Raw genomic sequence first — 14,705 nt, forward strand, 5'->3', positions numbered from 1 at the left:
CGTCTGAAATAATCAGACATTATTCCCATATAACACAAATGCAACGTCTGAAATAATCAGACATTATTCCCAATAACACAAATGCAACGTCTGAAATAAGCAGACATTATTTCCATATAACACAATTGCAACATCTGAAATCAGCAAAGATTAGGTCCATATAACACAAATGCAATGTCTGAAATCAGCAAAATATATGTCCATATGAAATAAGTAAATACTGGGTGCATATTATACAAATTAAATGTCTGATATTAGCAAACATTATGTCCATATAACAAATGCTACGTCTTAAATAAGCAAACATTAGATCCATACAACACAAATGCAACGTCTGAAATTAACAAAGATTAGGTTCATGATACGCACACATTAAATGTCTGAAATATGCAAAATTTAGGTCCATATGAAATAAGTATTGGGTCCATATTATAAAAATGCAATGTCGGAATGAGCAAATGTTAGGTCAGTTTTACAAAAATGTTTTGTCTGAATAAGCAAACATTAGGTCAGTATTACACAAATGCAATGTCTGATATAAACAAACATTGGATCCTTATAACACGAATGCTCAGTCTAAACTAAACAAAACATTAGGTCAATATTACACAAATGCTCAGTCTGAATAAGCACACATACGATCAATATTACATAAGCGCTTAATCTGAAATAAGTAGACATTATATCAATATTACTGTCATTATAATACATTAACGACATGCTTATTTAAAAATAGATTTCTGTGAAATGTTTGTTTCAAGGGTGTCAAACGATTTTGTTCTAGGTTTATTGAAATTTGAAAATGTGATATATTATTTGAAAATGAAGTCAATGTCGCCCACTTTTGCAATGGTTCCACGGTTTGTATCTTGAAGGAGAGAGAGAGAGAGTGAACCATAAGTACAATTGTTTTTAGAACTTCTGCCTTTATAGAATCCCAGCTTTGGTGAAGACGTAAATGTAAATCAATCTTGAACTTAAATGATGTACAATACAAACAGTAAGAATTCATTTTTTGTTTGTTTTTGTGTTATTTCGTTTCTTTCTTCAAGATAAGCGCTTGATTTATTTATGTATGCTTTGAGCAGGTGACACCCCTGACTGCCCATTTCAATGCCAGTGCTGTCATTACCATCGAGGGAAAAAATTTAGGCGTCAAATTTGTGGACGTGAACAATTCAGTCACAGTTGGAGGAAAACGATGTTCGCCGATTGAGAAAGAATATAAACCATCTAAAAGGTAACTTTAAAATGTGACAATTGTGTAATGTATATCTGATTTAATCAGGTTTATTTTTAATTTAATTGTTTGTTAGTTTTAAATTTTGTATTCTATTATAATGTATTTTTTTCACTACAGATGATACTTTTGCAGAAAATTGTTTGACCTTGCCTGTTAGTTTATAAACAACAGGTGTTGATCTAAATTCTGACCTGGGTTCAAAATTAGTAAACAAAGTTCTGTTTTATTTTAAACTGATCGGTTGTTGTCAAGGTCATGATGGGACTACGTGGGTTAAGAAGTAAACACTTTTTAAAATTTTTATTCTGGAAATAAAATCATTGGTCTAATCAAAGCCATATTCTGTGTATGTGATATAAACATGATCATGTAACCCCCTCACCTCTGATTTCGCAACTTGGGGGAATTACGAAACTGCGTCTTATGATACAGTATAATCTCTGTTTCGAGAAAGATTTCTAAGTTTTGGGGCTTTTCACACTGATGCCAAGTTAATTTGTTGTAGTCAGATTTTAAGTTATAATTATCTTCAGATCATTTGGATTTCAAAAGGATTCATTCTTTATTCTCTGGAAATATTTTGAGGAGTGCTCACAAAGAAATTTTGGAAAGGTATTGCTTACTAATTTAATTTGGATTTCCAACATCGGAGTGCCATTATTTGTATTTCTACAAGGAACTGTAGATAAGCACAGTACTGACTACATCATACGTCATCGTCATCCATCTTGGATTTTACATCAGGATTCGAATTTGAAATTATTATAACATTTATTACTAGGACTTTTATAATTTAATTCGTGGATTATTCTTAGATTATTTTTGGACTTGATTCTTGAAACCGTAAGTTCTTCTCCTTTTTTTCATTTCTAGAGAATTTTCCAGGAAAATAAATTGTTTGTTAAATTTTAAAAAGCTTGTTGTCCTCACTCTTTCTGTGTTACTGTTTATTCAAGCCTAAACACGTAACAAATGAAAGGCAGAATGTCCCTGGCACAAAATTGTGAATGTCCCAGGCACAAACTTTTGAATGTCCCAGGCACAAAATTTTGAATGTCCAGGCACAAAATAGTACCCAGTGTAAATTACCATTAGTATTTCATTTTACCAGGTGGAATGAAATCATTTTCCAGCTTAAATGAACATATTATACCATATTGAGTGAAAATGTTTTTTTTCAGCATGAAAGACTTGATTTTTAAAAGAGAATTCCTATGTGGTTAATCTTGGTTACATGTAAACAAGTTTCAGTATCGATTTTTATGTTCCTTAAAGTCATTTTAACATGAAAGACGAAAATTACTCGTATAAATAATCCTTGATATCCTCTAGTTACTGCATCAAAGCTTTTAATATGGAAATCTAATAAATAAATCTATTATTTGATACTTGAACTTTATTCAGATATAGAAAATGCCCATCTGCAAAGTTTCATTTATTCCATTTCACTTTTTTACCAAACAGGATAGTCTGTCGTTTAGAGCCGTTTGGAACTCAGACCCGAGTCAGTGTTACCGTGAGCCTTCCAGGCAAAGAAAATGTGAACTTCACAGAGCAATATTCGTTTCAAGTAAGCCTTTTTCCTTTTCCTTTCATTTTTTAATTTGTTTTGTCCTTTATTAATTCCCAGAGTTGCACAATACGACCTAGGATTTACGCCCTTGACTATGACAACACAGAACAAGGATTGTTTAAATGCTCGCTTGGCGTTCAGCATTAAGAGGTTAGTGTTAGGACTGGTCGGCCTGGTGTCAGGATAATGTGACTGGGTGGGACATCATGCTACATGTCTGCGGCATGATGCTCCAGTGCTAGACATCACTATAAACTGCCACATTACAGACATCGTAGCGATATGACTGAAAAATTGTTAAAGCTACGTTAAAAATCAAAATCACATCACATCACATCACACACTAAATGCTCGATTATACTTCATTTAAAGTACATGGATGATTACGATAAATTTGGAAACACATTATCCAAACCGTTAGATAAGTGTTATTTTTAAAGGAAAACATTAATGCATGTACTTTTTCATTATCCTTGATGTTAAGGATTTTAAAATTGTTTCGATACTTGAAGCGATTTGCAAATATTACTAAGTGATAAAATAATACAGACATCAAGAAAATATGCAAACCCAGTAATATGAATTGACAGTCAGATTGTGTCTCCCCCAAGCACTTAGCTGAATATATTCTTAATAATGTATTATCATAATGATTATATTATATTATATTATTACGTTATATTATATTATATTAACTATATTATATTATATTACATTATATTATATTATATTATATTACATTATATTATATTATATTATATTATTTTTTTAACACAGAAACCTATCATAACCAAGATTTTTCCAAATCTCGGACCAAAATCTGGTGGTTCTCGTGTAAGAATTACCGGCCAGTTGTTAGACACCGGGAATAACGTATCGGTCATTATTGGAGACATGATCTGCCGGAACATTAGGTTAGCTTGATTATATATTGTACATTATATAACGATTATATATTCCCCTGTATGAACAAATATATCCTTACATACCATTTATATTATTTGTATGTTGCGTAATAAAAACTGATTTATTATAATTTCATTAATTATTGATTATTGCTTACTAAATTTAAACTACTCGTCAAATTTAAAAAATTTTGCTCACGTATATTTCAGTCAAGAAACTTCGTCAAGCGTCACCTGTGAGACAGAAGCAAACAGAGGAAATGTTTCAGCACATATTGTGTCCATGAATTTCAGTGGTGTTCTTGAGATCGGAAAAAACGTAACATTTGAGTACAAAGACGACCCTACTATATGGAATATTTACCCACTCAAAAGTTTTAACGGGTAATCCTAATTTAAATAAAGTGAAGGAAAATTACTCCGTCATTAGTAGGCAAAAGTTATAATTATCAAGAAAAATTTTACGGACCATTTAAGAATCCTGCAAAACAGGAATGCAATGAGATTTTCATTGATTATTTCTTCTGATAATCAGGAATTGTATAAAATTAATAGTCCAGATATTAGGTTCATTTCCTGTGAATTTTTTTGTGCCAAAATAGTGATATAAATAATTTTTTGTTACCCCATACAAAAAGTTTTACTCATCGATGATGTCGTCCTGACGAACATATACACCATGAAGGTAGATATATTCTTATGTAATATTCATCTGGAGTTTCTGCGCTACTGAGCAGAGACAAAAAAACTATCGTTTCTTTTTTTGGTGCTTTGAACGAATGGCCTATTGAATTGGGACTTCCAACATAAGACTTAACGTAATACGTAGTTGACTCTATATGAAAATGGTTCTGAACAGACTTCCTTACTAAAATTCGTGTTCTTGCTATCCATCTTAACCAGATGGTCGTATCGACAAAGAGTTTTCGCTAAAACATTTCTTATCATATGCAATTGATCACACTTTAAAACGATTAAGAGCTGCTGTTCAAATAAGTGACTCTACGGCCGTCTTGAGAATATTGTTATCGCTCCTTCTCTTGAATAGATGGCATACTGATATGGAATTACACTGAAACAGATATTCTGATATGTAATGTGTTCAAAATTAAATGATTTTTATCTGACAAGGCACAATAGCTGCAACTGCGTCGATCTCAGTTTCTTTTATTGTTTCTCCTTCTTTACAGGTAGCGACTTAGGGTCTATACACGAATGCTTCTTGCAACATCAAGTTGGTCCTAAGTAAAAATGATGCTAATTTGACCAACCGAAATGTCTGCTATAATGGCCGTTGTTGTGATCTTCTGACAGCCTCTTCTCCTCTACTGATTGTCTCTCGTTCCAAATACTGATTGCTTTATGTAATTGGTCTCATATTAAAATGACGCCAATCTACCTTCTAAGATGGCTTACCGGATGGCCATCTTGAAAATCTGTCTGTGCCTTCATCTCCTGAACTGAAGGTTGCATCGATGTAGTTGTATTGAATGAAAATATGCTGGTCAATCTTCAGACGTGTCACTGCATACATCATGTTATTTCTACCTCTCTTCATCTTATGGAGACATTGATATTAGGCTGTTTACTTAAACATCTTGGGCAATATGTAAGTTAATTCTAAATCAAATTATACGCATCTAAGCAACAGCACGTCTGAAAACCAGACCTTCTTGATATTGGATTAGGTCAAATGGTCACTGCTTGCCTTTTGTACTTCTTTGTACTTATGAACACTGGCTTGTACATACATAAATGAATATCAACACAGCGCCTTGTTCATATAAAAATGAATGTACCACTTTGTACATATATAAATGAATATGCCACTTTGTATATATCTAAATACATATGCCACTTTGTACATATATAAATGAATATGCTACTTTGTACATATATAAATGACTATGCCACTTGGAACATATATAAATGAATATGCCACTTTGTACATATATAAATAAATATGCTACTTTGTACATATATAAATGAATATGCCACTTTGTACATATATAAATGATTATGCCACTTTGTACATATATAAATGAATGTGCCACTTTGTACATATATAAATGAATATGAACACAGTGGATTGTACATATATAAATGAATATGCCACTTTGTACATATATAAATGAATATGCCACTTTGTATATATATAAATGAATATGCCACTTTGAACATATATAAATGAATATGCCACTTTGTACATATATACATGAATATGAGCACAGTGGCTTGTACATATATAAATGAATATGAACACAGTGGCTTTTACATATATAAATGAATATGCCTCTTTGTACATATATAAATGAATATGCCACTTTGAACATATATAAATGAATATGCCACTTTGTACTCATATACATGAAAATGCCACTTTGAACATATATAAATGAATATGCCACTTTGTACATATATACATGAATATGAGCACAGTGGCTTGTACATATATAAATGAATAGGAACACAGTGGCTTGTACATATATAAATGAATATGCCACTTTGTACATATATAAATGAATATGCCACTATGTACATATGTAAATGAATATGCCACTATGAACATATATACATGAATATGAACACAGTGGCTTGTACATATATACACGAATATGAGCACAATGGTTTGTACATATCTAAATGAATATGCTACTTTGTACATATATAAATGGCTATGCCACTTGGAACATATATAAATGAATATGAGCACAGTGGCTTGTATGTGCATACAAGAATATGCCACTTTTAACATACATAAATAAACATGAACACAGTGGCTTGTACATATATAAATGAATATGCCACTTTGTACATATATAAATGAATATGAACACAATGGCTTGTACATGTATAAATGAATATGAGCACAGTGGCTTCTACATAATAATAATAATAATGACTTTATTTCAAGTGGGTAACACAATTAGCTAAAAGCTAATCTACCTTGAGGCCCTCATACAAAGGAATTTATTTATTTTAGCTGCATCTCTGAAGCCACTGCATATATTGGGTTTGGAAGAAGGAAATAGAGTGGGCATTTCTAATCTCAACTGGTAACTTTTTTTAAATAACTCCTTATTTCGTCTGGGAATTTTATACTGTTTGGTAGACATGGATCGCAGGTGGGGGTTATTACCAGGTAGCCTATACTGGAATAGTGATTGAAAATATTCAGGAGCACTATTATGAGATATCCTGTACATTAATTTGGCTTTTCTCAAAAGGATTTGGTCTATAATAGGTAATATTTTTAACCTACCAGTTAAATTTTCACTGCTTTCTTTCTGGATTGATATTAGCCCAAATGCTCTCTTTTAAGATGTTCAAGCTTTGCTATGTTTTTATCATTTGAATTACCCCATACTGTATAAATTGGGTTGTATGTAACTGTTATAAAATAGTTTTCTGTGCCTTTCAGGGAGAAAATGTCTTATCATACTGAGAAGACATACACTTGAATTGACTTTTTTTACTGATATGTTTGACATGTTCAGTCCATGATAGGTTATTATCTACCAGAACACCAAGTAGTCTATCATGACAGACCATATGCAAATTTTTATCCTTCCTTGTCAGACATAGTTCATCACTATCAAGATTTGTCCTTCTTTGCCGTATTGAGATAAGTAATATTTTAGTTTTACCAGTATTTACCACCATGCCATTACTAGTGCACCAATTTTCCAGTTTGCTTAGGGCATTCTGTAAAGAAATTTCGAGTTCATGCTTTGTGTTTTGGATATCTGACAATGTTGTGTCATCTGCACAGAGATCTGTAGATGATATTGAGTCTCTTAGTAAAAGTGGTAGGTCATTAATAAATAAAATGAATAGTAGTGGACCTAGAATTGAGCCTTGTGGTACTCCATATCTAATTGTTTCAGGTTCAGACAGAACAATTATTTATGTAAACATGTTGTGTTCTCTCACTTAAGTAAGAAGTAAACCATCTAATTGTTCTTTTATCACACTGGTAGATTTTCAGTTTCTTCAAAAGGATTTCATGATCCACCATGTCATAAGCTTTCCTGAAATCTACAAACACAGATCCTATTATTCTACCTTGGTCAAGTGCTTGAAGCCATTTATCAGTTAGGGAGATCAAGGCAGTCTCACATGAATGTTTCTGTCTAAAGCCTGATTGAGTAGGGTGTAAAAGCAAGCATTTGGTTAAATATGACATGAATGAGTCATGGACATGTTTTTCAATTAATTTTGACAAGTTTGGTAGTTTTGAGATTGGTTGGTAGTTATCAGCATCATCCTTAGAACCAGATTTGTGAATAGCAGATACTTTTGCAGTTTTCCATATTTTGGGTACAGATGAAGTTGCAATACTTAAATTAATTATGAATGTTATGCTATCTACAATAGCAGAGGCAAAAGATCTAATTTGTCATGGCTCAATCTCATCAAGTCATGTATCAAGTTCACTGAGACATTTTTTAACAAAGTTTTTTGATACTGGTGGAATAGAGAAACATACCTCTTTAGAGATTTTGCTGCTGCAGAACTTTAATCATACTTGTTATTTTATTTCTCTATACTTTATATTGTTCATATCTAAATGAACATGAACACAGTGGCTTGTACATATTTAAATGAATGTGAACACAGTAGCTTGTACATATATAAATAAAAAGGAGCACAGTGGCTTGTACATATATAAATAAAAAGGAGCACAGTGGCTTGTACATATATAAATGAATATGAACACAGTGGCTTGTACATATATAAATGAATATGCCACTTTGTACATATATAAAATAATATGAACACAGTGACTTGTACATATATAAATGAATATGAACACAATGACTTCTACATATATAAACAAATATGCCACTTTGTACATATATAAATGAATATGCCACTTTGTACATATATAAATGAATATGCCACTTGGAACATATATAAACGAATATGAACACAGTGACTTGTACATATATGAATGAATATGCCACTTTGTACATATATAAATGAATATGAGCACAGTGGCTTGTATGTATATAAATATGCCACTTTGAACATATATAAATAAACATGAACACTTTGGCTTGTACATATATAAATGAATATGAACACAGTGGCTTGTACATATCTAAATCAACATGAACACAGTGGCTTGTACATATCTGAATGAATATGAACACAGTGGCTTGTACGTATCTAAATCAACATGAACACAGTGGCTTGTACATATATACATGAACATGAACACAGTGATTTATACACATATAAATGAATATGAACACAATGACTTGTACTTATATAAATGAGTATGAACACAGTGGCTTGTACATATATAAATGAGTATGAACACAGTGGCTTGTACATATATAAATGAATATGAACATAGTGGCTTGTACATATATAAATGAATATGCCACTTTGTACATATATAAAGGAATATGAACACAGTGGCTTGTACATATATAAATGAATATGAACATAGTGGCTTGTACATATATAAATGAATATGCCACTTTGTACATATATAAAGGAATATGAACACAGTGGCTTGTACATATTTAAATGAATATGAACATAGTGGCTTGTACATATATAAATGAATATGAACACAGTTGCTTGTACATATATAAATGAATATGAACACAGTGGCTTGTACATATATAAATGAATATGCCACTTTGTACATCTATAAATGAATATGAACACAGTGGCTTGTACATATTTAAATGAATATGAACATAGTGGCTTGTACATATCTGAATGAATATGAACACAGTGGCTTGTACGTATCCAAATGAACATGAACACAGTGGCTTGTACATATATACATGAACATGAACAAAGTGATTTATACATATATAAATGAATACGAACACAATGACTTGTATTTATATTTGTACTTATATAAATGAACATGAACACAGTGACTTGTATGTATATAAATGAATATGAACACAGTGGTTTGTACATATATAAATGAATATGAACACAGTGGCTTGTACATATATAAATGAATATGAACACAGTGGCTTGTACATATATAACTGAATATGAACATAGTGGCTTGTACAAATATTAATGAATATGAACACAGTGGCTTGTACATATATGAATGAATATGCCACTTTGTACATATGTAAATGAATATGCCACTTTGAACATATATAAATGAATATGAACACAGTGGCTTGTACTTATATAAATGAAAATGAACACAGTGGCTTTTACGTATATAAATGAATATGAACATAGTGAATATTGATCTGATATGTACTGAGTTGCAGTCGGATGAAAGAGTCTATAGGCAACACTCTGATATTGTTTTCAGTGTCACAGGGTTTGATAACACATACAAATATTGATGGGATGTTATTAAACCAAGTTTGTAAATATTTCTGACGAATATCTTGAATGAAGATGTTTAAAAAATTGATTTTTTTAAAATAATAATAAAGACTGTAATTAATCTAAGCACAAGGATATACACTGACAGTATCTGAGACGAATTTAGTGATCTAGTACACATGATATCAGGGTCAAGGCTACATGCTTTTTGTCTTGTACGTATCTTATGAACTTATGAATAAATATGTAAAACAAGAAAATATTTTGCTGGTATAATGGAGTTTCTTAAACTTATCTGAAATGGTTAAATACTCCACGTTTTAAGGACTTAAAGGACAGGCAAAATAAACTTCTCTTGGATTCCCGCAAATTCCGTTCTGTCAGTAGTGCATCACTACTTTCGAGGGACTTATGCTTACACTTCATACAAAACTTTGTACTCACTCTTTTATTCTGAGGATTTCTTTTTGGTAGAATACTTATGGATCTGTGTTAATCAGAAGATCGTACCTTTTCACCTATGCGGAAAGATTTATTTACAATTAGCAGGTTGCATGGAATGCTTATGAGAAAAGATATTAAAATTATATCAAATCATGTTATTAATAATAATTAATTAATAATAATAATAATTTTAATAAATAACTATTATTCTTTCAATGCTTACAATATACTTTCCTTTTTGGACAGTGGTGGCAGAAAGATTACTGTTACTGGTGGAGACTTATACATTATTCAGCAACCAATGATATATCTTGTGTACAACAATGGGACAGAAACGCCTACACGAGTAAGTATAACCATTTCCTATCAGAATGTAAACTGTACCATAACCGAAAGCAAAGCAACACGAAGTCTATATTTTCCGATATAACAGTATTACTTCATCAGAATATTTGTACATATATCAAAAGAATGAATGACCTTGTGACTTGATTTACATTATAGGCATTTGTAAAAATAAAAAAATATATATAAAAAACCATTTAGCAATTTTTCTTAATATGCAGAAAGTGTAAGTTCCTAATTTTAAATGATACTATCAACTCCTATATGATTAAAAGTCATGAATGTTTCATGATGATATTTGATATACTGTTCAAGAATATACGTAAATTCAAGGTCAGAAAGCATAAGTAATTTTCCTACGTGCCTTCTATACTTCAATAAAATATTTATTAGAAGTCTATATTTCTTTTTATTGATATGATAAAAGTGTTAAAGCTACGATAAAAATGTAAATCACACACATACACACACACTTTTCATTCAATAGACCAAATTTATGGACAATAACAATCATTAATTCATCTCAAAAAAGACATCCCATTTGCAACAGTTTATCTTGTATCTTTAAATGACTTGCATTATTATTCAAAGCCCAATTATATTTTACTGCAGATGAAAATATGAAAATTACATCATTCATGGATGGATGTATCTAGCAATCTGGTTCTCGTGAACCTAGAGCCCTCTTATTCGACCTCGCTCTAATCCATTTAGAGAACTAGTGTTTGGCCGAGTGGTTTAGAGCTCTCGTGCATGAGAACTAGGCGATTCCTCCTTGGAACGAATTTAAACTCTCAAATATGTTTAATTATATTTGTTTCAATACATATATGTACACAATCTTTTTTTATGACATTCAAGGTCTGTGCAAATGTTAACTCCACTGCCATTGTGTGCCCAAGCCCGAGAAACATACACAAGAGCTCAGAAGACCATAAACCTAGGGTGGCTTTCATAATGGACAAAGTTGAGTCTGTCAAAAACTTAACACACTATTTCCACAACATATCTTCAGAGATAACATATTTAGATGACCCCATCATTAACCAATTTAAAACTCCTATGGCGAATACAGAGATTCTCAGCATAAAGGTAATTATTCCACAAAGTTGTCAAATACATACATACATACATACATACATACATACATACATACATACATGCATGCATGCATGCATGCATACATATATACATACATACATAGACAAACACACACACACAAATATATATATATATATATATATATATATATATATATATATATATATATATATATATATATATATATATATACCGTCTACAAATCTAGAAGAGCATATCAGTGATTATCTGATTGTCTACGTATTTAGGTATGTGTGTATGTATGTAAGTAGTTAGGTAGGTATGCAGATAACTGATAATTATTATGAACTTGGGTATTCTAATACAGAATTTAAACGGCGAATTATTCTCCACTGCCACCTCCCTATGTTCTTCATTCAATTGTAAAATAATCCAAATGAAGAAAAGGTCATATGTTTGTTCTGCATTGTATATCTCATTATGAAATCAGTTTTCCATGTTACCTATATATTTATCTGCCAAATCGCGAAACTTTGAACAGTATTACAACTGCCTTTATGATTCATGGTTTGAATAGATACTTTGACTTGAATGGCATTATTGAAATGTAATCATGCTTTAAATAAATACTTTGACTTGAATGGCATTATTGAAATGTAATTCATGCTTTGAATAAATACCTTGACTTGAATGGCATTATTGAAATGTAATTCATGCTTTGAATAAATACTTTGACTTGAATGGCATTATTGAAAGGTAATTCATGCTTTGAATAAATACCTTGACTTGAATGACTTAACCCTTTACCTCATAGAGCATGGTGACAAAGTGCAGCATGCTATAAATAGAACACCTGTTGCCTAGTCGACAGCATACGCATAGGCCTGCCTGTGAACTGTTAAGCAATGTAGTGTATGTTACGTTTAACAGCAGTTTTAACCATTTTACATTTTTGGTACACATCTATTATATGTGGAAAAAATTTAAGATCAAAGTCCGATTGTTATAGCTGTGTAATTATTTTTCACGGAAGAATTTTGTATGTGCTTTAAAATTTTGAGTGAACTCGTTCATCGTCATGTCATCAATATCAGAACCTTTACCTGAGTTATTGAATTTTTCATAGTTGTGATTCTAATTGTGAAAACTTTGTAAATACTGAATGAAATCCGTGACCGCCATTTTGGAGAGTGGAGATTATGACCCAGTTACTTTAAATAGCAGATATCAACCAGTGCATAAACAGCGACCACGTGATCTGACGTAATCGTCATTCGCAGAAATGAATGTAGTATCTAATAGTGGGGTTTTCCCCGAAGGTGGCGCTACGAAAACCAGATCAAAATGGCTGATGTTTACAGCAGGCGTCAAAAGGCGCTTCCATGCGAATGGATTAGAGGCGTCCAAAGACGCTTGCCTGAGGTAAAGGATTAATGGAATTTTGATTCAAATAGACTGTGATGTAGTGAAATCATTACAGCGTCATCAATTCACCATAACCAAACCAAACTAGATAAGGATTATGCGTTCTTTTTAGGCTTTTTCCAGCTGTATATTTACTCAGTGTTTATTTTAGTTTATCACTGACATTGATTTTATAAGAAATGAAGCTCCGCCAAGCATTTCTGTCGTTTTCGTATCAATAACAAATCTATAATACCTCGTATTCCCTTTTTGCAAGATAAAATCATTTGGGCTTATTGTGTTCTCATTTGGAATGCTATACACCTGACACAGTCTGTATTGTTATCACCGAATGCATGAGAAGTTCCGTCCTTGTACAGCAGGCACTGCAGAAGGATTGGAATCATCTTATAAAGCAAAAGAATCCAATGGCCAGTTTTAAAATGAAATTTCAAAACTAGGAGCTCCCTGCTGAGAAATTAATATCATAGTATGCCCTATTTGTACGAGTACAAACACAGGCAAACTATATGCATGCATAAAACATGTTGATTTTATTTCAGATATTGAGTTAAATAACACAACACTAACAACATCAATTGTCGGAAAGCAATAAGGTGCAAAAACGCAGATAGTGTTGGGAAAATTATTTTATAGTAAAGCTTTAATTCTGGAGCATTTGAATATTGTCATGTCAATGAACTAAACGCAGTAATGATAATAATAATAATGAGGACTTTGTATAGCGACTAATGTTTAGAAGCCCTAAGCGCTTTACATTAGACAACACCTATAAGATAATAAAAAAACATATAATAATATTATTACAAAAACAAACACCATGAAATTAGAAAAACATTAAGAAATAAAAACATACTGAGAATATTTCAGGTAGGAAACATTATTAGGCCTTTAAGTTTGTTCTTGCAGTCGAAATAAGTGAGTTTTGAGAGCCCTCTTGAATGTGATCACTGTGTCTTTGTGTCTAAGTTCAGTGGGCAATTCATTCCACGTTGCTGAGCCCTGTTATGCAAAAGAACGCTGTCCATATGACTTTGTTTTCATAGTGGGAATAATGAGTATACGATTGTCAGAAGAGGAGCGTAAGTATCTTGCTGGTGTGTACACATGGGTGAGGTCTGATAGGTATGTTAGACTAGAGTCCGACAGTGAAACGTAGCACAGAGAACAAGTTTTGTGTTTGATTCTGGATCGAATGGATAACCAGTGTAGGGTACAGAGCATATATATATATATATATATATATATATATATATATATATATATATAGAGAGAGAGAGAGAGAGAGAGAGAGAGAGAGAGAGAGAGAGAGAACGGTAGGTCTTACACGCGCAATGGAGTTCTTTTATTACATGGAGTGAAATGGAGCAGTTTATGCGAAATAGAA

General features: G+C 31.9%; 1 protein-coding gene across 2 annotated transcripts in view; it reads left to right on the forward strand.

The window, feature by feature from the left end:
• Positions 1-14,705, forward strand: part of LOC149778390 (plexin-B-like) — a 115,813-nt gene that overhangs the window by 69,076 nt on the left and 32,032 nt on the right. For both annotated transcript variants that reach the window (XR_016415497.1, XM_089939216.1), the window contains exons 14-19: positions 1,089-1,240; positions 2,708-2,813; positions 3,594-3,730; positions 3,932-4,105; positions 10,733-10,832; positions 11,693-11,923. Coding sequence is in view for 1 of the 2 variants with exons in the window: in XM_089939216.1 (XP_089795342.1) it covers positions 1,089-1,240; positions 2,708-2,813; positions 3,594-3,730; positions 3,932-4,105; positions 10,733-10,832; positions 11,693-11,923 (900 nt within the window). In the remaining variant the exon portion in view is untranslated. The remainder of the gene's footprint in view (positions 1-1,088; positions 1,241-2,707; positions 2,814-3,593; positions 3,731-3,931; positions 4,106-10,732; positions 10,833-11,692; positions 11,924-14,705) is intronic.

This window comes from Sinohyriopsis cumingii, chromosome 17, assembly GCF_028554795.1.
Source record: "Sinohyriopsis cumingii isolate HCF-2022 chromosome 17, ASM2855479v2, whole genome shotgun sequence".
Taxonomy (NCBI): Eukaryota; Metazoa; Mollusca; class Bivalvia; order Unionida; family Unionidae; genus Sinohyriopsis; species Sinohyriopsis cumingii.